The sequence below is a fragment of the Sphaerodactylus townsendi genome, linkage group LG11 (assembly GCF_021028975.2).
Source record: "Sphaerodactylus townsendi isolate TG3544 linkage group LG11, MPM_Stown_v2.3, whole genome shotgun sequence".
NCBI lineage: Eukaryota > Metazoa > Chordata > Lepidosauria > Squamata > Sphaerodactylidae > Sphaerodactylus > Sphaerodactylus townsendi.
This window is the reverse complement of record NC_059435.1, coordinates 51,327,120-51,354,696: the sequence shown is the minus strand read 5'-3', so window position 1 is coordinate 51,354,696 and position 27,577 is coordinate 51,327,120. Positions and strand designations below refer to the sequence as shown.

Below are 27,577 nucleotides of genomic sequence, written 5' to 3'. Positions count from 1 at the left end.
TGAGCTCCCAAAGGCACCTGGTGGGCCACTGCGAGTAGCAGAGTGCTGGACTAGATGGACTCTGGTCTGTTCCAGCAGGCTATTTCTTATGTTCTTACTTGCCAGGGTCAAGGGTAAGAGTGTGTGACTGGCCCAAGGTCACTCAGCAAGTTTCCACTTTGGGTATTCTAACCTGAGTTTCCCAAATCTTAGTCCTCTTTTAGTTGTACTGTTGCTTATTTATTATTATTGTACATGGAAACTATTGTTTGCCACCCTGAGCCCTGTGGGGAGGGCGGGATATAGATAAAAATATAAATAAATAAAATAAACAGGCTTAACCACTGGTCACATACTTTTAAAAGTTATTTCTGAAGCAGCTGAGAAGGCAATTAAGACTGGTCTGTCTTAAGCACCCTTCAGAGATAAGCTGACTCAGTTGCAATCCCATTCGTTCAATTTTACTAAACACACACCCTATTGTTCTCACAATGAGCTCACGTTGTCTACCCTTCTTGGATTCTACTGCACTTTCAGCAACTGGCTCACAAGGAGGGTGCCACAATGCCAAGAGCCAAACATCTATATCAGGCTTGCACCCAGTTATTGGTGTTCTCTTTTCCCCCAGGGTGGAAACCAGAGGTGCAGAACGGATGTTTTAATAGCAGAAATGAGCTCATCATGTTTGTCACTACCGGTATATATCAGGCTAAATAATTCATCTATTTTTGGATTGCTTAGATGCAGGATAGAGGTTTATTTCTTCATGCTCTCTCAAGCATTTCACACACATAAAATCCAGAAAGACATTTTTGAAACATTTTCTTTACTGAGTGTCGGCCAGTAATTTTATATTCCAAGACACAGTTGCATAACAGGTCTATCACTGAACTAGTGTAGAATAAAATCAGCTTCAATATGAAGCTGTTTGATATCAAATCCCCCCCCCCCCCCAGCGTTTTACATGCTAAATATCTCTGGCAAGTATGTATTTAAACATAACCATGAATGCAATAGGAATTACAACATCTATAATAATGCTGCATGTGGAACATAATTATTAGGGAGAAAAAACAACCCACTGGTTACAACTGTATTTCTCTATTGGTTAATTTAAAAAATGGTACAAAACCACACAAAATATTAATTCTAAATACCTTAATTACAACACAAAGAATAAAAGTTTTGCCAAAAAAGCTCAGTCCAACTCACCAATATTTGAAATGATAGTAACGTGTATAATTAGCACAGTATTCTTTTAATTTAGTGGGATAAAAATCCACTTTTTGGAGGTCAGCTATGCATTGGTGTTTTTGCTAAGCTCTGCAGCATATGCTGCAGTTCCAGAATTAACTAACAGCCAAGCCAGATGTAAGGGGACAGGTACATTTGTTATCCATGTGTCTGGACTATTCTCATATAAAGTAGGGAAGTGAGATGTGGGCGTGACTTTTTTTAAAAGAATAAAAGGAGGAATAGAAGTTCAATCATTCCCCTATCTCACTTCCCCACATTCGATGCTGCAGGCACTTTTCTCCCAGGGCTGGGAAGAAGCTGGGTGAAGTATGGCAGCAGAGTTCCTCTCACCCATGTGAACCTTTCTCATAACTATTAGCCCATCCTACCTCCTTGTCAATGGGGAGGTATGGTAGCACAGGAACGTGGCGGCGCTGCCCATATGATCTATCTGCACAACTGCTCCCATGTAGCTCCCCTTTATTTCAACATGGCTTGCATAGGAAAAATGCCCAAGAAATTCTGCCCCATATCTACAGAGCAACAGATTGTTGACATTACACTTATGTGCCCAGCTACTATATTAGCAAGTACTGCTGCTGTCTGCAAGGATTGATGTGTTCTACTAATCCAAGACAGCATGAACATATTTCCCACCCCAACATCAAGCACAAAGTTACACACATCTACCACATATGTATGTTACAGGCATGTACCCATTTCAAGAAGCATCAGTAACAATTAAATGTCAAAGAAATTGTTATGGCATGTCCATCTTTAAAGAGGAATTTTGCAAAAACATCTTCCTAGTGAACAAACTAAATATTAAATTGCCATACTGACAAAAATAAATACACAAAGCAACTTTTGAATCATTATGGGCACAGCAGTTCCACCGCATATACTATCCACAAAGTCACTGTCCACCAAGCCTGTTCCATTAACAACAACTGATGGAACTGATCCATATTCACAACTGCTTTGGATTGGCAGAACCAGTTCCTTTCACTACAAGGTAGAGGAACCCATAACATATATAAACTGCACGTGTGCAACAAAGCACTGTCGAAACCCCAACTCCACAGTGCTGCTGAATCATTTAAAACCATGTGCTCAGGAGTCCTTTAAGAACATTCAACACCAGTTATGAGAGAGAAAGACAGAGAGAGAGAGAAGGAAAGAGGTACTACATGTTTTAAGCATCAGGCAACGACAATGGCTGCTTCCAGCTCCACAGCGCTGGGCAAGCTGAAAGTCTAGAATATTGTTAACACACAGGAGAGCTCATGCAGTTTGGTAAAGTCGTCATTTTCACAGTTGCAGTTTTCTCTAATCTCATTGCACTTTCGATTTGTAGGAAAAAAAATCTCGACTGAAGTTATTCCGAGTGAGAACTTGGGCTAGCTTCTTTTACTTCCTTTTCCCATGCTTCTTGTGCTTCTTTCGTTTTTTTGTTTTATCCTTTGAAAACAGAAAAAGATCAGAAAATCATTTCATGAGCCCAAATTCCAAGACTGAGTATGCATATTTTTAAATGAAAATGAAATTTCTAACAGTCCAATCCAGATCTCTTTGGAAACAGGGACGCTTCCACTGTGGCCCCACCATTTCCAAAGGGGTTTTCTATGGTCCAGGAAGTCCTCCCCCCCCGCCCCCGCCAAAGGAAAGCACCATCTGGCTAAATCCCCCATGGGGGGATAATGAACGTATGCCATGAAAAACATGGTGTACCTCCCAAGCAGGTTCTGTGGCACATGGGGGGTTGGGAGGGTAGTAGAAACCGTCTATGGTCAGCTCCACCCCCTGGAACGCCCCTAGCCATGTCAGAATATCTTTCTATGCTGATGGGACTAGGACTGTGGTGACGAACCTTTGGCACTCCAGATGTTATGGACTACAATTCCCATCAGCCCCTGCCAGCATGGCCAATTGGGGCTGACAGGAATTGTAGTCCATAACATCTGGAGTGCCAAAGGTTCACCACCACTGGACTAGGGAATGGTGGCAGCTTTTGGGGTTAGGTGCCACATGGCGCCTGCCTGATATCTCCCCTCCCACCTTGTTGACACATTTGCCCCTTCCACTGACTCCTAAGGTGAGTCTCCCCCGCCCCCCTGGATTGCGCTGTTAGATACACTAACACAATCCAAATTAAACTACTGAATAGCAAAGGCAGGGTGGGATTAAGACATGTGGAGGCGCCACAGCATTACCAAAACAATGTAATTTAGATCTCCCCCCCATTTAGGGGCCTCTCATCTAACCACTCTGGAGCCCTAACATGTGGCTTAATTTGTGCAAAAACCCAGCTCTGTGCAGAGGCACTGACAGAGTGGTTCTTCTAAATATCTGAAGTTCTAAACTCAGTCCTGAAACATCAGATAGCAAAGTCTGGGAAAGAATATCTATTCAAGACGCAGACTAGTCAGTTTGAAAAATGCTGCCAGGCATGTTTGGCTGGCCTATATTAAATGTCTCATTCAATGGGAGACCCATCTAGACCCTTGCCACTGATCACAAGATAAAAGCAACAGAAAAAAGTAGATCCAACTTCCCAAAGGAATTATTCCCTGGTCTATTACTCTGTAGCCACAGAAGCAAAGGGAAGGTCATTCTTGCCCTGCCACTAATCGGAAGGCCAGTGGCCACTGGGTAATGTTCACTCTCAGAAACAGAACTTTAGCCTGGTTCTAGCAGGATGTAAATATGTACTAACAAACTTCTCTGTGACGCTTTCAGATTGAGCTCCTTTCTCCTTCCCCCTACTGCCTCATGGGCATTATTGTATCCCTAACAGCAGGGCCCAAGATTTATTTTTATTTATATACAGTGCGCTTACTTATGAACAGCAGTGTTATATGCTGAATTCTAATAATTTTTTTCTAAAAAATATTATTCAAATATAATTAATATATAAATAAAATTAAAATTTACTGTATTGATGACTGTACACAAATTCAACAGTATCTATTCAGCACATTTTTATCTTGTCTCGCATACAAAGAGGTCTGAATGGAGTGAGCGTGTGTTGTGTGTATGTTGTGGTAGCGGGTGTTTATGTTCATCTTCAGGTTAGGACAAGTACATTCTGAAGGTTATTGGTTAATGAATATGCTCACATTTTTTTCTTTTTCTTCATTGTTTTTCTTCTTTTTTGTTGGCACCTAAGATGTGGGACAGTAAAAGAACAGAACACTGTTTTCAAACATGCTCACATGCAGAATTTAAATACCGTATATACTCGTGTATAAGCCGACCCGTGTATAAGCCAAGGCACCTAATTTTACTGCCCAAATCTGGGAAAACTTATTGACTCGGGTATAAGCCGAGGGTGGGAAGCTGGGAGGCAGAGGGAGTTCCATATTTGGGCAGTGACTCCCCCTGATGTCACTGCCCAAATAAGGAGCTCCCTCTGCCTTCCGGGGTTTGACCAAGCCCAGTCTCCGAGGAGGGGAGCAACAAGCAGCTTCCCACCGGCAAGGAGGTTGTCCTGACCCCGCCCCCAGCCTCCTTGTGATGGATAGAAAATGGTGACTCGCGTATAAGCCAAGGGGGCTCTTCTCAGCCTTTAAACAGGGCTGAAAAACCCGGCTTATATGCGAGTATGTACGGTAATGAAAGCAGAAAACAAGGCTGGAGAGTAATTCCCTTCTCAGATGCACTGCACAGTAATCTTCAGTTCTCCAGGAGAAATTGGATGAGCAACTTCTTTGGTACAATTTTTGCAGCAGATGCAAAACTTTTCTATTAAAAGCTTTTTTCTCGTTTATGTTTCCAGATGAAATGTTTTGTTTGTTGAAAATGTTGATCTTACACCAAGTATTATTCTATTATTTTATTGTAATAATTTAATGACTTGTTTCTAATGTTGCACAAATGCTTAAAATAAATGTTAAAAAATAACTGTATCATGTAGCTCCCAAATTACCAAAGTAGAATTTGCAGAATAGGTTTCTATTACATTGGTAATGACATGATATGAATACCAACCTCCTCTATATGGTCAGATTCCGAGGCAGAATCTGATGATAACAGGGCATCCCCACGCTCATTTTTTATCCTTTTCCGAACAAGGGTTTTGCTGTCCTGCACAAAAAAGTGTCACATTTCATTTACTAATAAACAACAGAGATTTAAAACTTTCAAAAATTAAAGTTTGGATCTGAACATTATGTTGATTTATTTGTGGGTAACTGAATTAGAAACTAAAAGTGAAAACAGAAAACTCGTTCAACCAATATTTATGCCCTCCATAGCTATAATTTCATCCATGCTGATAAATTCTGGGAATGAATGAATGGGACAGGTGTATTTAGTTTATTACAGGATAAAAAGCAACTAAATGTGTATCTTACCTTTCTGCCCAATCACTGCTCACTGGGGTTCTATACAGAATCCAGTGCAACTCTACTCTAAATAAAATTAGCCCCTGAATAAAATAGACTTTAGCAACCACATTTTTGTTTCTGAAAGCTTAATGCATGCAGCTGCTTGACAAAAAACAAGGATATAATTAGCCTGTATATTTGTTGCAGGGGATTATTTTCTTTGCACGATTCAACAGATCTGACAAGCTAATCTAAATATGGGTTATAGTATCATTTGCTTCCAGCTAAATGTGACAACAGAAAGATATTTTATGGCATGCATCTTAACTGCCAATCACCTCTGGGCTGCCTGTCTGCAAGCCCTGTCTGTCTTGGCTGCCCTGCCTAGCTGAACTACTGATGTCAAAGAATGTGTCAGTAATCAGAATCTTGGCAAACTCTGCAATTTCTGATAAGGTAATGAAAGATACATTTTACTAGGGAACACCTCTGAAAAACCCAAGAGCAGAAAGGGAAACAATGAGAAGATATACGGGGCGGCGGCGTAGAAGCAGTAAGAAAAAAGACAGCATAGTAGGCGAACTCAGGAACAGGAACTTGGGAGCAGAATAGAAACGAGATAAACTTGAGGCATTTCAAATCTAGTCACTGAAAATGGGAGTTTGTGGAAGAAACCCACACAGGACTGAAGGAAGCAAAAGATGTATCTGTCAAGGAGAAGACGATACAGAGGTGTTAGCAGGCACAGAGATTAATGCAAGACTCCCAACCTGTTTGATCTTGTAAGCACCTTTGGAATTCTGACACAGGGTGGCGGACATAAATACAAATTGGCTGCTGCAGGAGACCCAGCTAACTACAAAATACCAGACAGTGAGATCATGCATAACTCTAATAGTAACTCCTCACTGTTTCGGGAAACAGCTCTATTTAATAAGATGCCTTTCAAAAGGAAAACACTTTGCCTAACCAACCAGATTTCCAATGGTCAACCAGAAATCTTGTGGGGCAAAAGCCTGACATGGACGTGCCTGCTTTCTAAAAATTCTTGGCAAGCATCAGGAAATGTGTAGGGGGAACCATGATGCCCATGGACAGCATGTTGGGGACCCCTGGGCTAAAGACTGAGAAGAAAGGAGGAGAGTAAAGCAACATAGAGGATGATAGAAAGAACTGCCCTATAGCAAGTGATTAGTTGTGCGAGCATGCATGTTAGTAAAACAAGGGAAACAATGAGTCTGGGAGAAATTTTGCACATAAGTTATGAGCATGAGTATCTTCATGCCATTGGCAGGAAGGACCAGTCAGGCAAGAAAGCTAAAGAGGCCATAGTGGAAGTAGTGATGAAAGTAGTATATGATTTTCAAATCAGTCAAATCTTTGTCTATAAAGTTACTATCACTCATCTGAATGTAACTTGGTACAGTTTGACATTCTACAACAGCAATCCAATGAAGAGACCAGGCAACAGACTTTTTAGTCAGGGATCTTGAAACTACTTCAGCACCAAGGAGTGCCTACCGACATCCTTAATTCAGAAGATGCTTGAAAAAAACACCTCACTTTGCAACACTGGAAGAAACACTTCTGAAAATAGAGGTATTCAAGTTTCATTTGACAAATGCCACGAACTGTGTCTGTGGCCTTTTAAGAGATTCAATAAAAGTGTATGAAATTTTACCTTTTCTCTTTCACGATCTTCCTTTGATCTTTTATTTTTTAAACTGTCCTGAATAAAATATTAGGTAGTTATTATTTAAAATAAAATGGCTGTAGTCTCTCCTCCCCTTCCCCTACTTCCTTTACTGAGGCAACTAGTGTCTTCTTGATGAAAACCTCTCATCATTCTTCTTTATGCCTTTCAAAGAACTTGGGTTGAAAGGTCTCAGCATGTTCCCAGCAGCACACTACTCCTTCTCATACCACACAACCACTCTCAGTCTTCTCCACCCCAAATTCTTCATTTGCCCTCTGCCCTTTTGCCTGTAGTCCATCTCTCTTTCTTTATCCCTAAGCAGTTGCCTACTGAAAGGGTCAGCCTTGTAGAGCAGGCAGTCCCATTCCAACCAGGCGGTGGTGGGCTGTTATGCCGATGTGGCATCGCCACGCTTGTCCCATGGCGGCATGAACAGTAAAAAGCTTCCTGCCACCGAGAAGTCCCCACCAGACTGGATGGATTTAAACTGCTTTTTTTACCATGTAAATATGAGGCCCAGCCCACTGACGTAATGTCAGAAGGCTGGCTATGCCCCTTCCCCACCTTAGCCCCAGGGTGGCTACATGCAAGTGGAATCGCCCCTCCACAAGGGCAAGGTGCCCCAGGGAGAGTGAATCTGCCAGCACAGCCATGCACCGCTTCCGCGAGCAGATTCAACCTTCTCCCTTTGGATGGGGCTGCAAGTCCATGATATAAATCCAAGATATAAAACAAGTTCTACTGTATTTTTGAAAAATGAGAAGATCACTTCACAGATGATTACATCTTACCTTGCTGTCAGATTCAGAATCTGAATTAGAGCTTTCAGACGACTTCCGGGAGGAGTGATACTTCTTTTTCCTTCTCTTTTTCCCTTTTTTATCCTGGTCGCAAACAAGAAAACAGTTTTTTTTAAATTCACACTGAATTTGTATCCAGTATTCCATTTGAAACAAAGCATAAGCTTGTAGACCAACAATCAGAACTGCCATGGCTTATACAAATTCCTGAAATTGAAGCTGCCTTTATCTAATAATGCTGTTGTGGACAGTTAGAGAATTATTGGACAAAAGTAACATTGATCTATTATTCACTGTTGCCTACTACTTCCCTCATAGATTTAATTCAGATAGCCAAACAAATATTTTAGAATTTTTAATGAGGAAATCAGTATAATCAAATCTCGAATATGGTCAAACAAATATTGTAAAATTGAAATACATTAATGAAATGTAACAATAAAATGACATTTAACATTACACTTTGCACAGCCAGTCCAACCAACTCACAGCCAGTCCAACCAATTTCACTCCAACCAATTTCACTCCAACCAACTTTTTCTTTCTTCAGGGCTAACATTTCAACCAGTTTCAAGAAATAAATGTTGTTGATATAATTGCAATCCTGAAAGAATTGTGTCCTATCAAGGCCTGTTACATTAACAGACACTTCCCCAGCACTGGAATTTAAGGCTTTGGCCCCAAAACCACTATGTAGGCATGTATAATATTTGCTGCTTTGCATAAAATAATTCCCTCTGAAGGAAACTGAAATGGTTTCTAATCAAAGCAGCCAGATTTCCCCTCCTTTCATCTGTACAGTTCTCTTTGTCAAACGATAACACCGCAGTAGTCTTTCGTGAAAAGAGTTAGATGGGCATTGCTGTGTTCTTCCATTCTGTTTTATAAATAAGCCGAATGGTCCTGGAGTTACACATCACACAGCCACTTTGTATATTAAAAATTCAGCCTCATTTCTGTGTTTAACACACAGGGGTAGGCATGTATAGTTTCCCCCTTGCTGGTTCATCTGCTGGTACAACAAAACAAAAATGGGGCTTTTGTTCTCTAAATTCACTTTAAAAAGAAAGTATTTTTCTAGGCCAATTTGTTGCAGAGATATGCATGATATCCCCACAATCAAAAATGAAAGCTGGGAATTCGGAAAACCTGATACACGTACTATTATAACAATAGGTACTGATTAAAAAACAAAAAAGCCCCTGGTGGTGTGTTGTGGGGAGAATTGGTGGTCAGAGGAACAAAGGCAGGGAAAATGGCGACCATGTGAGAGGAACTGGGAATATCCCACCCACACAGCAGCCATCTAGGATTTGCTGTGATCTCTGCTTCCAGACTTAGGAAAGACTGGAAGAAAGCTGTGGAAATCCCAGGTGGTTCACGAATGCACTAAGATGCTGTGGGTAAGCAGAAAAAGAAACATTTTCCAACAGCATTGAACCAGTGGCCATGGGAACATGGCCTTCTTCTGTGCGAAGTAGCATTGTGTGTCTGTGGAGAGTGATGTTCAGTGGATCCGGAAATGGTTATAATTTGTTCCTCACAATCCACACCCCCACCATTTTTCTACCACATGTCACTCTATGTTCATATTTCTGTCACAAAAACTGATCTGGAACTTCAACTGGGGGAAAAGCAGTATGGGGAGGAAGAGTTAAGCAAACACACCCTTTGCTGCTTACAAACTGTCCACTTCCAACACTACCTTGCAGAGAAACCACCATCATTCCCAAGTAAACCTCATCATCTTTAAAATAAACAAATGCTAAACCCTCTGTCCTGCAAGAATGGTAGGGGTGTTCATGCTTCCTAGCAGCAATACAAGTAGAGGGCCTGGCCAACTCCCAAGGCAGCTGCCCCAGAAATTCGCTTGTCTACTCAAATCATTGCAATGTCTGGGGTAGGCCACTTCACATCTCCCTACAAAAACTGTTCATTTTTGGCGGTGTCAATTAAAAAATTAATGTCAGCATAAACTGTTCTCCATTAAACAATATCAAATGTGGTTCCAAATAACACAGGCAAAATATATTTTGCCATCTAATGCTTAACACAGGGGTCCTGATCCATAGGTTCCCATTTTGTGAGCACCAGGGAGCTTTTCATTGACTGTTTTTTGCTTCAACTTGCCCATTCTCTTCTCTGGTGGGAGAATTTTTGAAGCTGTTTGATGTGTTATCCAGCGCAGGAGGGAACGGTCAGGAAAGACAAACCATAGCCTTTGGCAAAATACGTAAAAGACCTAGTGGTCCCTAAACTTCCTCACAGATGAGGATCAGTATCTCCACAAGCACTGGGGGCTTTTCAACCTCCTCTTTCTAGTCCTTGTTTAATTTAGGAGGCTCTGGGTAGTGACATGACACAAAATACAAAGAGCTATCACTTTAAGAGAAAATGGGTAGCTGCCCCCTCAGACACAGATCCCAGTGAAAATGTTTAGGATGTTGGTTTGGAACACAGCAACTATCTAACTTCATTCCAAAGAAAATGCCAACTGGGTCAGAGTTTTAGCTAAATACATCAAAACTTCAAGGTGCAAGGAAGACTGGCACAAGTCCATGGAAGGTACACAAAGCATTTAAAGTGGCAGGAACAGAATTCTTACCTCATCTTCAAAATCAGAAGAACTACTGGAAGAATCAGAACTTGATGAGGAAGAGGAAGATGGAGACAACTTGAGCAAATACAACAAAACGTAAACTTGTGAGATGCAGAATTGGTATACACAGTCCAAGAAGGAACGAAAAATATTCCTACATTTATAAAAACTACATTGTATTTCAAAAACAGAGTCTAGAAGATACTCTTAATTAAAGCTGCTAGAGTTTTAGCCAGTATTAACTACTAATCAAACAAAAGACAACTTTCAGATTTCTCCTTGAGAAAGTTAACCCAGTTTCAATTTAAGTAAATTTTTTTTAAAAAGCAACTGAAATCTTTGCTCACCCTACTGGATTTTTTCTTCTCCTTCCTCTTTTTCTAAAAAATGAACAATGCGCCAATTAGTCATGCACACACCACCAATGAAAGCATTACCTTTTAACATATAATCTGTCACAATAGCTATATTATTGCCCTAACAACAACAGTCCTCATAATGGGTACATCCAGTTCCCACTGTCCTTGACTGAATATATTAAAAGCATTTACCTCTTTCTTTCGTGAAGTGCTCTCACTTCCACTTAACAATTTCTCCCTATGCTTTTCCAACTCTTTCTTCCAGTTCTGAAAAACATTGAAAGAAATCATGAATCATTCTCGAAATAACCTTTAATGATCTCCAAGCAACTTTCGTAGGAAAGACGTCACTTGATACATTCAGGCAATTCTTTAATATTTTTTCCAGTTTTGGGACCTACATACAGAGAGAAACATTTGGTTATATGTGTTCCTCATGCAGAGGAAGAATTCAATTTGTCCCTGTAACAAGTCAATTGGAGCAGTCACTCACAGACAGCAATGGTAATCAGGTGTATTCAAAAAGTAAGTCTCATTCTATTTGGTGGGGGTTTAAGGAGTTCCTAGGATTGCTGTCATAGTTTAAGCAGTTCCTAAGATTGATCAGGACTTCAAAACAAAATGTCTTTAACATGTCAACAAAGCTGTAAAGATGTATTTTTGAACAGTGTGAAACAGACTTTTTTCTCTGATACACCTCTGAAGATGCCAGCCACAGATGCAGGCGAAACGTTTGGAACAAAATCCACCAGACCACGGCCACACAACCCAGAAAACCCACCAGAACCAAAGCTGTAAAGCTTTTACAGCAAGAATGAGAGATGGTCTTTCTAACTAGTGTTACATTCTTGTAAGTCCAATTTACTTAGAAGGTTCTAACCCTGCTTATCATGTAAGCCACAGAGCTGAAAATGACCAAACTTCCAGGTGCGTTGCCATAAGTCAGTTGTAACTTGATGGCTCTTTCTACCACACAACAGACCTCTGATCCCACCCCCTCCAGCTACTCCTGGCCAAACAAAGGTACCATTTTAAGAGGGGGGAAAAGCAGGAAAGCTGTGCTCCATAAACATAAATCCTTCTGTCCATGAAATTTGAGGTAGGATCCAAGCTTCCCTAGGACATCTCAGTCACCCTTAAAGGTACCTGTCATGCCCCTGGTGTTTATTTCTCCTGGTTCCTCCCCTTCTCTCTGGTGAGAACCAAGCTCCATTTCCAATGAAAGTGATCACATCCTCACCAGGTGGCATTATCATCTATTGTCTCCAGCCTGATGTTGACTCTAATAGGTATTAGCATTACTACCAAGCTATTAAAGCTTCATTGATGTTAACTTGTTGGAGTGATTCTGAATGCATTTGAAAGGAATTTCCAGAATCAAATTCCTGTATAGGCCTCATCCTTCTGGGGGCAAAAACTGGCAAAATGGAGCCCTGGCAAACAAGAAGCAGCTAGTTCTAAAAATAATGACATCCAGCAACATGACAGATGGGAAGGGAGGGATACTAGCAATATTTCTTGCTGCGGCTTTAAAACAAAATGCAGAAAAAGAACCAGCAGGTTGCTGAGAAAGGTGATCAAGACATTGATTTCATTATGCTAATGACTGTAGAAAGGAAAAATGTTGCTGAAACAACAAACCTCATTCATCTTTTCTTCAAATTCTGCTAAAGCCTTGGAGCCCTTTTTCTTCTTCTCCAGTTGTTCTTTTACTTCTTCCCTTTAATTAAAACAACCACTCATTTATGCAAATCTCCACAGTATCTAGCTGCATACTCCAGAAGCCTGACATTTAGATATAGACATTTACGTTAACCATGTTTATTTGGAACATATCTCATGATTCATTTAGAATTTTGGGTTAGATCTTAGCAGATTTTGCACTGATGAAAAAAAAGACTGTAGTTAAGAAGGGTAGTCGGGAGATATGGAGTAAAAAAGCTAGCTGATTGTCTTAAGCAACAATCCGAAGCAGACCTAAGCAGTGGGGCTTACTCTCAGGAAAGCATTTTTAGGATTGTTGCCTTAATTTCATTCAACTGGCCATGCAATCCTGTGAAGAGCTATTGTTTATGCATTTAGACAAGTAACTGTGACTGCATAGAAATGCACTGTCAGCGCCGTAGTGGAACTGTGCTGTTAGTTTGGATAAAGACCCTTACAAGTATCCATCGGATGTTTTATTGTTTTGTTTTAGCAAAAGTGAATTTTTGAAGAGTGCCCATTTATCTTATAATAGGCTAAGTACATGCCAGGAAAAAAGCATTGGCCACTGCTACTTATGACCCTTATACACACTGACACCAGTCTCCACAACGAAGTAAAAGTTAACACCTAGTGGCTTTGGACGAGTATGTGTCTCCTCACTGGCATGGAAAGACAGATCAAGTTAGATTGAGAGAAACTAAATGGGATGGGGATACATAACTAGGCATACATCATTGTCATCAAACCCCATGTGAAGAAGTCAACTTCCATCGGTCATTCCCCCTGTTGGATCAGGGTATTTACATATACACACAAACCTTCTCAGGCAACAAAATCACAATAATTTTATCTGGACTCACTTTGATTATTACTGTGAATGGGGCAGAAGTATCCATACTGCAGAGGAACATTACAGAGTATATTTTGGAGCACAGTTACTTTTGTAAGAGGAAAAATGTTCTCCTCCTCCTACATACCACGTTGGCCTTGGTCTATTCAAATAGTCTTGTATGGTGGGTCCTGATGATGGAGCAGGACCTCTTGATCGAGCCATTGCTATGGGATTCATGTAAGCCTGAAACAATGACAAATCAAGGCAAGATATAAGCGGAGTCATTCTACACTTAAAAAAAAAAGAAAACATTATCTTAACAAGAGGCTTCTGCAGGCAGCTTGCCAAACCACAAAAGACAACGAGTTGATAAACTGAAAATATCCGGGGGGAGGGAGTGTGTTGTTATCCGGACATATTCTGGCAAATCCAGGTGCTCAGTTATCATCCAGTCTCTTCTCTGCCTCTTACACAGTTTTAAAAAACTAAACAGAAGTTATGTTAAGCTTTAGGAAAAACAGTTCCCCCCTCCCAATCATAACAATATTTTTTTCCTAGTCTTGTTTTCTGGCTCACCGTAAACTGTGTTCACTCAGACTCTGGAAATCATTTTGCTTAAGAAACACTGGCATACTATGATTTACAGCTTGGGTCAATCGTGAAATTACCATTCAACTTGGTAGCACTGAACATGCAGTCTATACGACCATTTCACAAGCTTTCTCCCCCTTATCCTTGAAAGAAGTCTGTGTCACATGCCGCCATGGCTACAAAGAATAGAAAAGGAGTGATGGTCCAGATTCCTGAAGGACAGCATGGCCAAACCATCCTGGCTTATAAAGACATTAGGAGAGATTTTCTAAAGAAAAAAAAATCTACTCCAAAATTGTGGACATCTCCTTCAATAACTCCTGGAAGTCCTACTAGAACTGGGTTACCCGTCCCTCCGTCAAAGAACAGAGATCAGATGACAAACCAGTTGTGCAAAATGGGAAAATAAATCTACCCCTGTCAACCTGCTGCGTATCAGAGATGGTACAGATGAGAGCTGCTTAATTCTTCTCCTCCCCACCACTTCTCCTCCTCACTTGGAGCGAGTGGCTGCTAAACAGCTTCTCTCCCTGTTTTAATCTGAGTCGACATGAATTAGGTTTTTGTATACAAGAAATAAAGAACAACTGAGTTAAACCATAAGAACGTAAGAACATAAGAACAAGTCTGCTGGATCAGACCAGAGTCCATCTAGTCCAGCACACTGCTACTCGCAGTGGCCCACCAGGTGCCTTTGGGAACTCATGTGCAGGAGGTGAAAGCAATGGCCTTCTGCTGCTGCTGTTGCTCCCAAGCACCTGGTCTGCTAAGGCATTTGCAATCTCAGATCAAGGAGGATCAAGATTGATAGTCATAGATCAACTTCTCCATAAATCTGTCCAAGCCCTTTTTAAAGCTATCAAGGTTAGCTGCCATCACCACCTCCTGTGGCAGCATATTCCAAACACCAATCACACGTTGCATGAAAAAATGTTTCCTTTTATTAGTCCTAATTCTTCCCCCCAGCATTTTCAGTGAATGCCCCCTGGTTCTAGTATTGTGAGAAAGAGAGAAAAATGTCTCTCTGTCAACATTTTCTACCCCATGCATACTGGGTCTGTCAAAGCAGGGGCTGTCTTCTCTGACCAGCGACAACTATCTAGGGTTCCAGGTCTTTCACATCACTCCTTATCAGCTAAAAGGACCAGGAAATGTTGGATATTGGACCAGGAGCCTCCATGTAAAGCTGGAACCTCCATGTAAAGCAGATGCTCTAGAGCAGTGGTGGCGAACCTTATATCTCCCAGATGTTAGTGACTACAATTCTGTATCAGCCTCCAAGCACTGGCCATGCTGGCAGGGGCTGATGGGAATTGTAGTCCATAACATCTGGAGTGCCAAAGGTTCGCCACCACGGCTCTAGAGCTGATCGATGTTCTCACTTTCTTATGTGGCTGTTAGATTTTTGTTACATCGGTGTGCAATATTTTGCAAAACCTTTATGTTCAAATGCACCTCTGCAAATCTATCATGTGCAAAGGCAGGCGGATTGGTTGCATTCAGGTACATGTGTAAAGGAAGGTCGACTGGTTGAGGTCTCTCAGTAGCAGATCTGGTTAGCTGCTGAATGTAATGTATAAGTGTAGATTTACTATTTCCTCTTTTTCTCCATCTGCTTTTTTTCTAACATTTCTAACACTTCTGTACTTCAGTCCTGAATTGATATGGCATATGTATATCACTAATTGAACATGCCAAACTCAGAACCCTCACAACAGAGGTCTCTGTTTATCCAAGCAGCAAACCAGTGAGTCAATCTAAATTAGAAAACATTACCAACAACCACTATCCCTTTTTTTGAAGCTCCCCCTTACTTTCTCTTGTTCAGCACTATAGATAAAATCAACCCTGCAGGATGATACTATTTGGAAAAACATCAGTCAATACAAGAAATAATAATCTAGCAACTGCATACAGACAGTGGCTAATTCACACCGGTTTGGCTTTTAGACTGCTGTCTTTGCCATAAAATAGAATATCGTTAAGAAGGAATCACTGTATGCTATTTACTGCCATCTATTTACATGACCAACTTTCAACATCAGATCTCAGTGGATCTGCCATCATTTGACATAAGATTGTGGGGGGAGGAAGGTGAGAAGAGAACGTTTTTGTGCAGAAAGTCTGTCTCCGGATGATGCACAACACAAAGCATGAAATGAGCACAATTCCAGACCAGGCCAACAGCAACAAATGCTTCAAGAGGAGCCCTATGCGACGATGGGAGATTATCTTTGCTGTGGCAGTTATAAACATTAGCCTCGCCTGCTCTTGTTGAAGTGACTTAGCAACAAAGTGAGGGGAAGATTCCAGGATTTAGCAAATAAGTACAAATTGTCAAGTGGACTCAACAGAGTTGTCAAGCAGCTTTTTTCCATTACCCCCGTGCATCTTTTACTCCACCACCAAACTAAAGTGAGCACAGATCTACAAACCAGCACATCTCTCAAATCTCACTCCCAAAAGAACATATGAGCAAGAAACCAGCTGTATTAGTGTGAGGCCAACCCATATGCTTCATATGGAGGCCAACCCAATGCTTCAGGGTAATTCCCCCAATATCTGCCGCCACCCCCCCCCCCCCGTATTCAGGAATATGCTGCTTCCTTCCAGTTATCCTAGGTACTTACCCTTCCCCCGCCCTTACTTTTTGTTAATATAGTCTGACAAGGCCACAATTACTACTTGCCACTTGACAGGAAGGAAGCCTTTCGATTTGCATCCTCCACATAAAAAGCAACCCCCCCCCCCCCATCAGAATTTTAGAACCTCCCCCAGGCTTTTTAACCGGGGAGAGGAGAAGATTTGCAATCTGTTGGACAGACAAAGCCTCCCCTCCCCCTGAACCTCTGACTTTGCAAACCCTCTTTAGCTCCCGGGTCCCGGATCCCCACCCAAGCCCTGTTGCAGCCTCAGCAGGCCTCAGCGCCCGCCCGCGTCCCAGCTCACTCACCACCCGGTTGTCCCTCTTCCCCATGGCGTGCAAAAACTCGATTGCAACCACACCGGCCTAGCTGGGTCCCCTTTTCGGCTGTCCGTCAAGTTTTAACCCCAAATACTCCCGAGCATGCTCAGTTGCACGCAACATGCGCAGTAGCAGCAAAGGGAGGCGTCCGACTCTGCCTCCTCCCTCCAGCCCTGCCGGCACTTCGTCGGGATCTCGGGTTTCACGTGGCGCAGTGGAAACGTGGACTGAAGGATCAGTGCAAATGAATGGGGCCGGAGGCTCAGGGATCGCGCCGGGTGCACAGCACCTGCTGGCAGGCGTAAACGGAGCAGCACTCTGGAGGGGAGTGGGAAAGGAAGGTGCAGTGGGGCTGCGGGGACTCCAGGCCAGGGAAGTGTCTCGGACAGTCGTTGCGCCTCCCTGCTGAATGTGTAACTGTTTGCTGGCAAAAGCCCGAATGGGGAAACCTTTTGAGGACGCCTTCGCAGTCGCTGCATGAGCAGCTAAGGATGAGAAGCGGGAGGGTCTGAAGTGGGAGAGGACGGGGGACAAGTGTATCCACCCCTAAAGCACCAAGAGATTTCCACACTGGAGCCTTTTCATGTTATCCATGCAGAATAATGCATGTCCACTTCACAGCTGGATTTTACTGTGCGGAATAGCAAAATTCACTTGCAAACAATTGTGAAAGTGGATTGAAAATGCATTATTCTGCATGTGCAGAAGGGGCCATAGAAGCAACTGAGAGCATTGGGCTGGGAGGAGAGTCGAGTGCTGCACACCTTGAACTGCTTGGCTCTCTGGTTTCATATGCATCAGGACTTCAGCAACAGGGTGCCTTCCTTCAATGAGCTTCTGGTTGGGATGCAGTATGGTCACTATTATGGAAATGGCAGAGTTGCCACCTTTGGGTTTGGAAAGTCCTGGGGATTTGGGGTGGAGCCTAGGGAAGGTGGGGTGGGGGACCTCAGAGTTCACCCTTCAAAGCAGTTGTTTTCTCAAAGGGAATTGATCCTTGTAGTGTGGAGATTGCTTGAAATTCTGGGAGATCTCCAGGCCCTACCTGGAGGTTAGTAACCTTACTTGGAGCAGAAGGAGGTTCAGGGTTGGGGTGGGGGAACAAGTGTGTCCTCACAAGGATTTGCCTTGCTCATATGTGCCTAAATGTGATATTGTGCCTTCAGTACAATGATTTGTATGCCAGCGTAACAAAGAGTGTCAGGCTAGTATCTTGGAGACTCTGTTTGAATCCCCATTAGAGAGAAAAGCAGAATATTAATAAATGAATGCAGACGTATGCATTTGGGAGCTGCAGACCTGGTTGCCCATAGTTCTGCTGGTTTCCAGACTGCAGCTCCAAAATAGCTGCTCACACTACTGAATTCATCTAGCCAGGAGACATGTTTACATTTAGGAAACACCATCCAAAATAACAGTTCTTGGTAATCAATAATGGTCACTTGTGTGTAACGCATATTTAGAAACTTGGTCATGACTGAAGCCTTCTCTAATTTAGGAGAATATGATTGAGATGTTGATATGTCAGATGAATAACAGAATTATGCTCATAAAATTATCTGGCAATGCCTTTTACTTCCTGAATGTCCAATGTCCACAGCTAGGGTAGCTGCCACCACTGTACTGGCAATGTTCTAATGCATTTAATAGCCACTTGACACCTAGAAAAGTTAGCAAAAACATAATGGAAAAATCTGCAACCACGTTTTTGTGTGTTGGCTGAATGTTAAAGGCATAGGAGCAAAAATGTGGCAATCTTGCCCATAGCAAGTCTTATGCAGGAGCATATATTCAAGATCACCTTTCACAGATGAATGCAACTTGTAATTAGGGTGGTGCTGGCCAATAAAGCTAGCTAAAAAGGCGTAAAAGAATTTCCCACTAATGGCTATTGTGGTACTTCTAATATGTATTAATGATTGCACATGTAGAATCTGGGATAGAAAGTGTGGTCTTGTGTAGGTGGTACAGGATGGGTGGCCCTGTACTGGCTCTTTTCAATTATGAACTGGTTGTGGCTGGTTGTTATACTCCCTGGCTTCTGTTAATAACATATTTTAGCTGGGGAGGTTTGTTTGATCTCTGATTTTAAGTGCCATCAGTATATTTTTAAATATGTTTGAATTGCGGTATTTTAACAAAGTCTGTTTTAAGTGTTATTGGCTATTTGTTGTTAGCATCCTGAGCCCTGCTGTGCAGGAGGAAGGCAGGATACAAAGTGTAAATAATAATAAGTGGTGGTAGAAAGTGCTGTCAGGTTGCTGTGGCGACCCCATGGGGTTTTCAAGGCAAGAAACATTCAGAGGTGGTTTGCCGTTTCCTTGATGGTCTGCCATCCAGATACGTAGCAGATCCCTTATTTATGGGCTCTCAGCTCTAGTCTATTGGCTTCTGTCTGCCATTTTGTTTTACACCATTATACAGAAGGATCCATTTTGACTAGAAAAGCTTTTAAGTGTACCATGAGCCCAACACCCATGTAGTGGCCCAACTCTGAATTACATTTAGCGACAACAAATAAAAGTCAATTTCAGACAGGTTTTGGCAATCTTTGGCACATTTGCTGAGGGCAGGGTACAAGACCATTTTGGTTGGCACCCAGGGCCAGCTCTGTTCCCAAGCAACCTAGACATGGGCAGCATAGCTGGGATAGTGATATAGGAGAAGGTAACAGGTGCGGCTCTCAGGACAGCACAGTCATCAGCTGAGTCTAAGACAAATCCCCAAGATGGCAGTGCTACTGGTGCTTGGCTTGTGCCAAGTATATCTGGCCAAGTGCCACCCTTGTCTCTTTCTCCTCGCTCTTCTTCTTTGCTGGAAACCAACATCTTCACAGGTAAATGTAATTTTTTTCCCCTTGGCACTTGGGCCAAAAATACGCCTACTTCTGATTTAAATGAATACAGAGTACTATTTCCTCACCCCTAAGAACTGGTGTAGCTTAGTGTAGTGGGAAGGAGATCTGAAAGTTCACCAGTTTAAAACTCATCATAGTTCAGAAACTCACCATGTGGTCTTAGGCAAACCACTCTCTCTCATCCTCAGCTCCCCATCTGCAATGTTCTATTGTATAGCGTTGTTGTGTAACTGTGGTAATGTAGGAGAAATGATTTGGAAGAGCTTAGTAACACTGTCACTTAGTTCTTTTGTTGAGGATTGGCGGGGGGGGGGGAGTCTCCTAGGCTAGGTTTGGATGTGGATTTCAAGCAATTTGAATTTCAGCACCTTGTTTTTGGATAGTGTGTTGGACTTGTTATATATTTTTTGTAGCCACATCTCAATAATGAACACAGGCTGTCTTTGGGCTGTAACTATACATACAAATATATGTGTAATCTGAGGAAGCACAAGTGAGTTGCTCACTTGTGTACATGTTATTCATGTTTGAAATCAAGGTTCACAGAATGCAACTGAGGGGAAATGCAGTTGATCCCTGGGCGAAGATGAGAGAGACTTCACTGAGTTTTTATGGTATGAGTATGAGAGGGGCCATGGCTCGAGGAATACAGTACATCCTTTGCATGCAGAATGTCTCAGATTTAAGTGTCATCTCCAGCTAAAGGATCTCAGGTAGCAAGGTGGGAGGAAAAATCTTTTTCTCAGACCCTGGATAAAGTAAAAGAAAATGCTGAAATAGTTAGACCAATGGTCTGGTCCACTATAGGGCAGATTCATATGTTCCTCTATTTAAAAAGCACGATTCTTCAGTACTTCCTATACTTTAACATATCAATAATTTCTTGATGAATTATGAGACAGTTTGGGAAACAAATACTATACATGTGTATATTGCTACACTGGATGCCTAAAATTTGGTGTGGTTTGGCAATCCTAGGTGAATTTTGTGAATGAAAGAAATATAGTTTCCACACAGTGCAGTCTTTCATAAACAAACACATAATTACCAAATCAACCCTAAGATATGAAAGTACTCTCCAGAAATATTCTGGAATGTTCAGCAAAAATAAAGCAGAATGTGCATTCTGGCAGTAAAAAAGAACAAAATGTACAATATGTTTTTACAAAAGTATATAATTCCATAAGGACAACAGTCATTCAAAGTATCATGAAAAAATACACAAAAACTCCATATTATCAAATGTAAGTGTTTAATATGCTTTGCATTTATTGTTGCCTTTTGAGATGGAAAACATCTCCCTATAAAACTCAAAAGAAACATTGAATGGGATGTCTGGTAATATACAAAGAAACTTCTTGATTTGTTTCAATTTTTTTGTGCAATTGGAAACCCCCCTCAAAAACCCTGATACTGAAATATCATGATACTGATATCTCATCATCTAATAATAAATGCAAACAGAAAAGTATCCAATTCCAAGCCTGTGCTTTATGTAACTATACTCCTGAGAATTTAGTCTTATCAATCCAATCCACAATCCACTTAAACTGGAGCACTGCAATTTTGTTAAATTATACTAATTGTGCCATCCTAAATAGACTTACACACTCTAAATGCATTGAAGGATGGAACTATAGAGGTATCTTTATTTCTATTTCCTTTTATTAAGGCGTGTGTGTGAATGACTGCAATGTAGTTCTGAATGAGCTGGAAACCACGTTTTAAAATGGACTGAGAAGTTATGTGGGAAAGATGGGTCTACATTTGCAGTGAAAACTATATACACTTTTTGTCTCACGGTGGACAGATGTTGATTATCTGAAATAGGTAGACTTGCAGTCATTATGTCCAAAGAGCTGCATACTTCCCCTGCAAAGCCGGTGAGAGAGCATCTTCTTCCACACTAGAAGCAGGGGAGAATTGCAGTCTGTACAGCCGGATGAGCCTCACTGTCATCACATAACTAGTGGTGATATTTAAAAATATTTTCTGGTCACACGAGAAGCTTCCCTACACTTACGAAGCTTTGCTATAGTTTATGAAGCTGTCAATGGCATCTTCTGTAGATATTATATATACCCTTCTCTATACATTTAAGTGAATGTACTTAAAAGGGTGGAACGGCATAGAGTGGAACTGTAAATCGGCTTGAAATTCACCTATTAGGTTTAAATGGATTGTACTGCCTAAATGTCAGCTTACATGATTTCCTTATGCCATCATTACGAAAGCCAGACGATACGATTTGTGTGCATGTTCTGAAAAACCAAATATGTCTGAACACATTTCAGTGATCTAAATAACAGTCTCATCATAACATCTAACTTAGCCAAGGAACAAACTCCAGAATATACTGGTACAATATCACACCCCGGTTTTCTTAACAAAATAATCAGGCTTGGCTGTGTTATGGTGGCATACAGTGGTACCGTATGTTATGTCAACTCACTGGCTTAACATGATAAAAAGCACGTAAAAAAGTAGGAGGCATATCATGAATACAATTTTCTCCTTGTGTTGCAAATGACCAAAAAAGGTTGTTTCCTGCTGAATGAATTTAACTCACTGCAATGAGATACATGCATCTTTTTTACAGCAATGGTTATGTATGCTCTGGGCAATTCATGCACTTTTGAAACAAAACAGTAGTATAGGTAGACTTAACAGATGGTTGTTGTGCATTGAAAGTGGACTGAAAGTGCATTATTCTGCATGTGCGGAAAGGGCCTTAGTCAGCTGTGACTTTGGGGCAAAAAAGAGATAAAATAGCTTCCTTCGCACACTCGCTTGCCATTTAAAACCACTAGAGGGCAATGATTTATCCATATTGCACTAAATACCTAGGTCCAATCTATAGGGATTCCTCTCAGACTGTGAGTTACTACTTTTGCATTCTTAGCTTTAATTTATGATCCAACAATAAGGATGCTAACTTATTTCCCCAGGTTTTGTTCCTGTGCCTTTAACAGCAGCTTAATCTACCTAATAGAAGGAGATAATATTTATCTCAACAAAAACATAGGAACAGCCCAGGCATGTATGTTTTCCTACTTAATTGACAATGCCATCCATCAATTGTGGACCACTTTATAGTTCTCAAACCAAACTTCATCAGAACTAAAACTTTTTAAAGTGATCAGAAGTCCATGAAAACAGTTTAGCTATCTCTCAGCAGCTGATTTCTATAGCTACTACTAATAAAAATGCAGTTAGAAAAATGAATCAAGGAGATATTTTCTAATTTTAATTAACACAAAATCCTTTCCCAGCTTCACAATTTGATGTGTAAATTTTACTCCACCATAACATTTCAAAGTAAGCCATTATTTACATATATACCGGTACTCTCAAAAATCCAAAAATGCGGCATAAAAGGTACTATGTCCAGTAAGCTTTGTCTCTTTAGTTGCAAATTGCAAATATTATACTAAGCAGCTCATTCAGATAATTTATGTCCTACCAACTTTTTGGTTCCTTTAAATCAAACTAGCAGCTTGCATGTCTAAAACAAACACTTTAATGCAAACTAAACTATAAAAGCGCATGCCTTTTACACTGGCAACTAATGATACATTAAGGTACCCAGTGCTGTTACTTTTGAAATTTTGAGAAGGTGGGTACCCCCATAAAATGGCCGCTATAGGCAATCCTAACCATCTCCCATGCATATTTTAAACTAAATTTTCAGTTACGTTCAGTGAAGGAGATAAAAGATTTTAGTTTTTGCATGGGGCCAAGAAAGTTTTTGGTTAATAGTGTAATTGCTGAAGGTTACTAATTTTTGTCTAATTGATTTTTTTAATGTGTTAGTTGGTTTAGTTCTCATTTGCAGCTCTTTGTGAGACTGATGACTCAGATGGGCAATCCAGTTGAAACATGTATGGATACCATAGACCCCTGTACAGTTGATTTTATGTGAGTGAGTACTCTGACTGTAAGGTTGCCAGGTTGCTGGGAGACTTGGGGAAGGTTAGGAACTTACCCAAATTATATCTCACAGCACCATAACATCACATCTGATTATGACACCATCATGTTGCAGAATTCACACAGATTTCTCCAAATCCCTACAGCAAAAACCATAGAGATTTAGGGGAACCCGAGAGCATCCTATAACATAGTGATGTCACTTCTAGTTATGCAACTGAAAGTAGCATTGCAGGATGCTGTTTTGTCTCTCCCCCCACTTTTCTCCTCCACTGCCCTATTAAACAGTGGCATGGGACCAAGGGCAAGGGGGGGTTGCCTCGCAAAGTGGGCAATGTAGACTCCCTATCAGGATGTGGCAGATGCCACGAGAGTGTGTTGGTTTTCCAGGATGGGAATCCTGTTCTTTCACAGAATGTGAAAGGTGACAAAGACTGCAAAAGTAGGTAGTGTGAGCACAGTGATAGCCATAGAAGGGAATTTTAAAAGGGATAAGGAAGGAGTGTGTAAAGAAGAAGAAGAGTTTGGATTTATATCCCCCCTTTCTCTCCTGTAGGAGACTCAAAGGGGCTTACAATCTCCTTGCCCTTCCCCCTCACAACAAACACCCTGTGAGGTGGGTGGGGCTGAGAGAGCTCCGACTAGCCCAAGGTCACCCAGCTGGCATGTGTGGAAGTGCCCAGGCTAATCTGAATTCCCCAGATAAGCCTCCACAGCTCAGGCGGCAAAGTTGGGAATCAAACCCGTTTCCTCCAGATCAGAGTGCGCCTGCTCTTAGCCACTACACTACTGCTGCTCCCTAAAGAGTGCCAAGGGCCAGGAAGCAGGTGCCAGGGAACATATTAGTGGGTGGGCACAAGAGCGGCTGCTGTGGATTGGCTGTAAGGCCAGTACTACATCCTATTTTCTTTTAGCCCTAAGCTACAAAGGCATTTTACATTTTAGTTTACAGTAACACACATTAAACTAGCAATTATTTACACTGCAGATAAACAACTTGGATACAGACGTCCATCTTTTCAATAAATGCGAACCCGTTAATTGGGTTTGAGTGCTGTCGCTAACCATGTGTCCTCACTGGTTCATTCAGTTGCTAACCTGAAACTGCAAACATTCTTGCAAAACTTACTCCCAGGTAAATCTCACTTGTTTCAATGGGAGATGTTCAAGACGTAATTGTGTTTAGGTCCAAGAGTCACAGGTGGTAATCCTGAAACGAGTTGCTGTGCAACGATCCTGCAGAAAATCTTTAGGAAACTTGTGTAATACTCAGAAATAAATAGATTGGGGATTAAAATCTAATTCTGGTCTCCCAACAGCCCAAACCAGCTGAGCTAGAGGACCTGTTTTAAGATTATTTGCAGTTCAGTCATAAACTTTCTCACTGCCACATCTGTTTACAAAATCAGAATAAACTTGTGCTTTTTGCCATTTTACTAGGTTGACATGTGGGATATTGCATCAGAAGCATTTAGGGATAGGTATCTACAGGAGCTTCTCCATTCATTTTAATGGGACGATACCGCAATGCGATAGCTCAGCACATACCTGCTAATCCCTTCTGTTAATGTGAACAGGAAATCTGATACATACGGGACCTTTATAGGTACATTCAGAACCTTTGTGTGTGTGTGTTTTTTTTAATGCCTATGTTCAAATGCAAGTTTGTGCTAATTCCCATCAATACTCTCATCAGGATTTAGGAGAACTCCCCTCTCTTGCCAAGATGCCGGTACTCAGTACCAGTGAGTACAATCACATACACACACAAAAGAGGGGCCACGGTGCATCTTATCATGTACAGAGGTTGGGAACAGGGGCACTTGGCCTCCGACCAGAGACTTTATGTGTAGAATCTTCTGATTCTTTGAAGGTTTCCAATCCTGAATGTGGGTGCCTCATTGGGAATATTCTCTTGCTTACAGAAGAGAATACCGTGTTTCCCCAAAAATGAGACAGTATCTTATATTAATTTTTGCTCCCAAAGATGCGCTATGTCTTATTTTCAGGGGATGTCTTATTTTTCTGTGTTCTGTTCGTCAGGCATGCTTCCAAATAAAAACTTTGCTATGTCTTCCTTTCGGGGGGATGCCTTATATTTCGCGCTTCAGCAAAACCTCTACTACATCTTATTTTCAGGGGATGTCTTATATTTGGGGAAACAGGGTAAGAAACGCCACAGTTTGGAGCTCTGAGCACTCATGGAACTCCTGGATTAAGGCTACTATGAGGGATAAATTCCCTTTATTTAATTGGCCTATATGTCCATGTAATTGTACTTAGGGTTGTCATCTAAACTGATTTAAATGTAGTTTATGTAGGCTACATGAAATGTACTAATCACGTACGTTTGCAATTTCAGGTCTTAGAACTGAAGGAATATGAACCTAGTGAGGAAATTAAAGTATATACTCACATATAGTATAGTATAGCATATAATGTAAATGACACACACGCTAAAACATATTTTGATACGCAAGGGAATATACAATATTCCCCACAGTATATATTTCAAGTTATAAAACAGCCTCTTGAAAGTATTTAACCAACAGGAAGGCAAATTGTGTACCAGACACCAGACTCCTGTGCTTGAAAAGCAACCCCACCAAATACATGTAGCCTTGAATGTGGACTTGTTTTAGCAAGAAGGGGCAAGCACAGTAATTGTAATCAAACAGCAGGCAACATCGTTCAAATGATTTCAGGAAGCAGGTTGTCTCCAATGATTCAGGTGTAATCCTAAACCTCAATTTGTGGCAAAAAATAAAAAGACAATGTCTTAGAAGTAAACTCTTTTGGGCAGTGGGCCATATAGAGAGCCCATTCGTAGAATCTGTTAATGGCAGGACAGAAGAGGCAACATAGAAGCAAACGTATTACCGCTAATAGCTTGGCAGGGAGAGGGTGTCCAAATATGCCCGTTAGTCATTTTAAACTCATCAAGAAGGAAGTTTCTTCCAAACAAGAAGAATAATTGAAAGAAAGAGCAGAGGATCCTGGTGATTTCAGTAAAATTCTGCATAATCCTGTTTAGGATTGTACTGATTTATTTTTTTGTCTTGTAATATATTATTCATAAACAAGGAGAATTAAAAAAAAATTGTAGGAAGATGTGAAACTATCCTAATTACTGGTCTAGGTAGGCCAGTACTGGCAGTGGCTTTCTGTATCTCTAGCAGATATTTCCTAACACAGCTGTGAAAGATCCTGCTAATGAAGAATACGGGGGATTAATTCTGGAACCTTCTATATTAGTGATGGCGAACCTTGTTGAGACCAAGTGCCCAAATTGCAACCCAAAACCTACTTATTTATTGCTAAGTACCAACACAGCAATTTAACCTGAATACTGAGGTTTTAGTTTAGAAAAAACGGTGGGCTCCGAGGCATGCGCTACTCGGGAGTAAGCTTGGTGGCTTTGCTTTGAAGCAACCGTGCAACTCTTCCAACAGGTGAATCACGACCCTAGGAGGGCTTTCTCAGAAGCAAGCCCCATTGCCAGCAACCGAGCTTACTCCCAGGGAAAGGATCACGCTTTAGTTCTTCACATGAACACCAGTGGAGTTTAACAGCGCATAACAGGGTTACCTACACTGTTTCCCCAAAAGTAGGTGTTAGGTTTAATGCTAATAATCGAGCACAGCGGCCCAGGCCAGCCAAGATGTGTGGGGGAGGGGGAGAGGGGGCGACTCTGCGCG

General features: G+C 41.4%; 1 protein-coding gene across 4 annotated transcripts; it reads right to left on the bottom strand.

Moving 5' to 3' along the window:
- Positions 1–788: 788 nt before the first annotated feature.
- FAM133B (family with sequence similarity 133 member B) lies at positions 789–17,238 on the bottom strand. 4 transcript variants are annotated; one of them, XM_048510372.1, is made up of 12 exons: positions 17,081–17,216; positions 14,205–14,303; positions 13,682–13,779; positions 12,639–12,717; positions 11,190–11,264; positions 10,986–11,018; positions 10,645–10,713; positions 8,031–8,123; positions 7,225–7,272; positions 5,206–5,301; positions 4,335–4,379; positions 789–2,676 (listed from the first exon to the last, which is right to left on the bottom strand). In XM_048510372.1, exons 2-12 carry the CDS (start codon positions 14,205–14,207, stop codon positions 2,626–2,628), a joined length of 690 nt encoding a protein of 229 aa, XP_048366329.1. In that variant the 5' UTR covers positions 14,208–14,303; positions 17,081–17,216; the 3' UTR covers positions 789–2,625. The 4 variants fall into 4 exon arrangements, with proteins under 4 accessions (XP_048366329.1, XP_048366328.1, XP_048366331.1 ...); XM_048510371.1 differs by lacking the exon at positions 14,205–14,303 and having other exon boundaries at positions 17,081–17,238; XM_048510374.1 differs by lacking the exons at positions 4,335–4,379; positions 14,205–14,303 and having other exon boundaries at positions 17,081–17,238.
- Between the last annotated feature and the right edge of the window lie 10,339 nt (positions 17,239–27,577).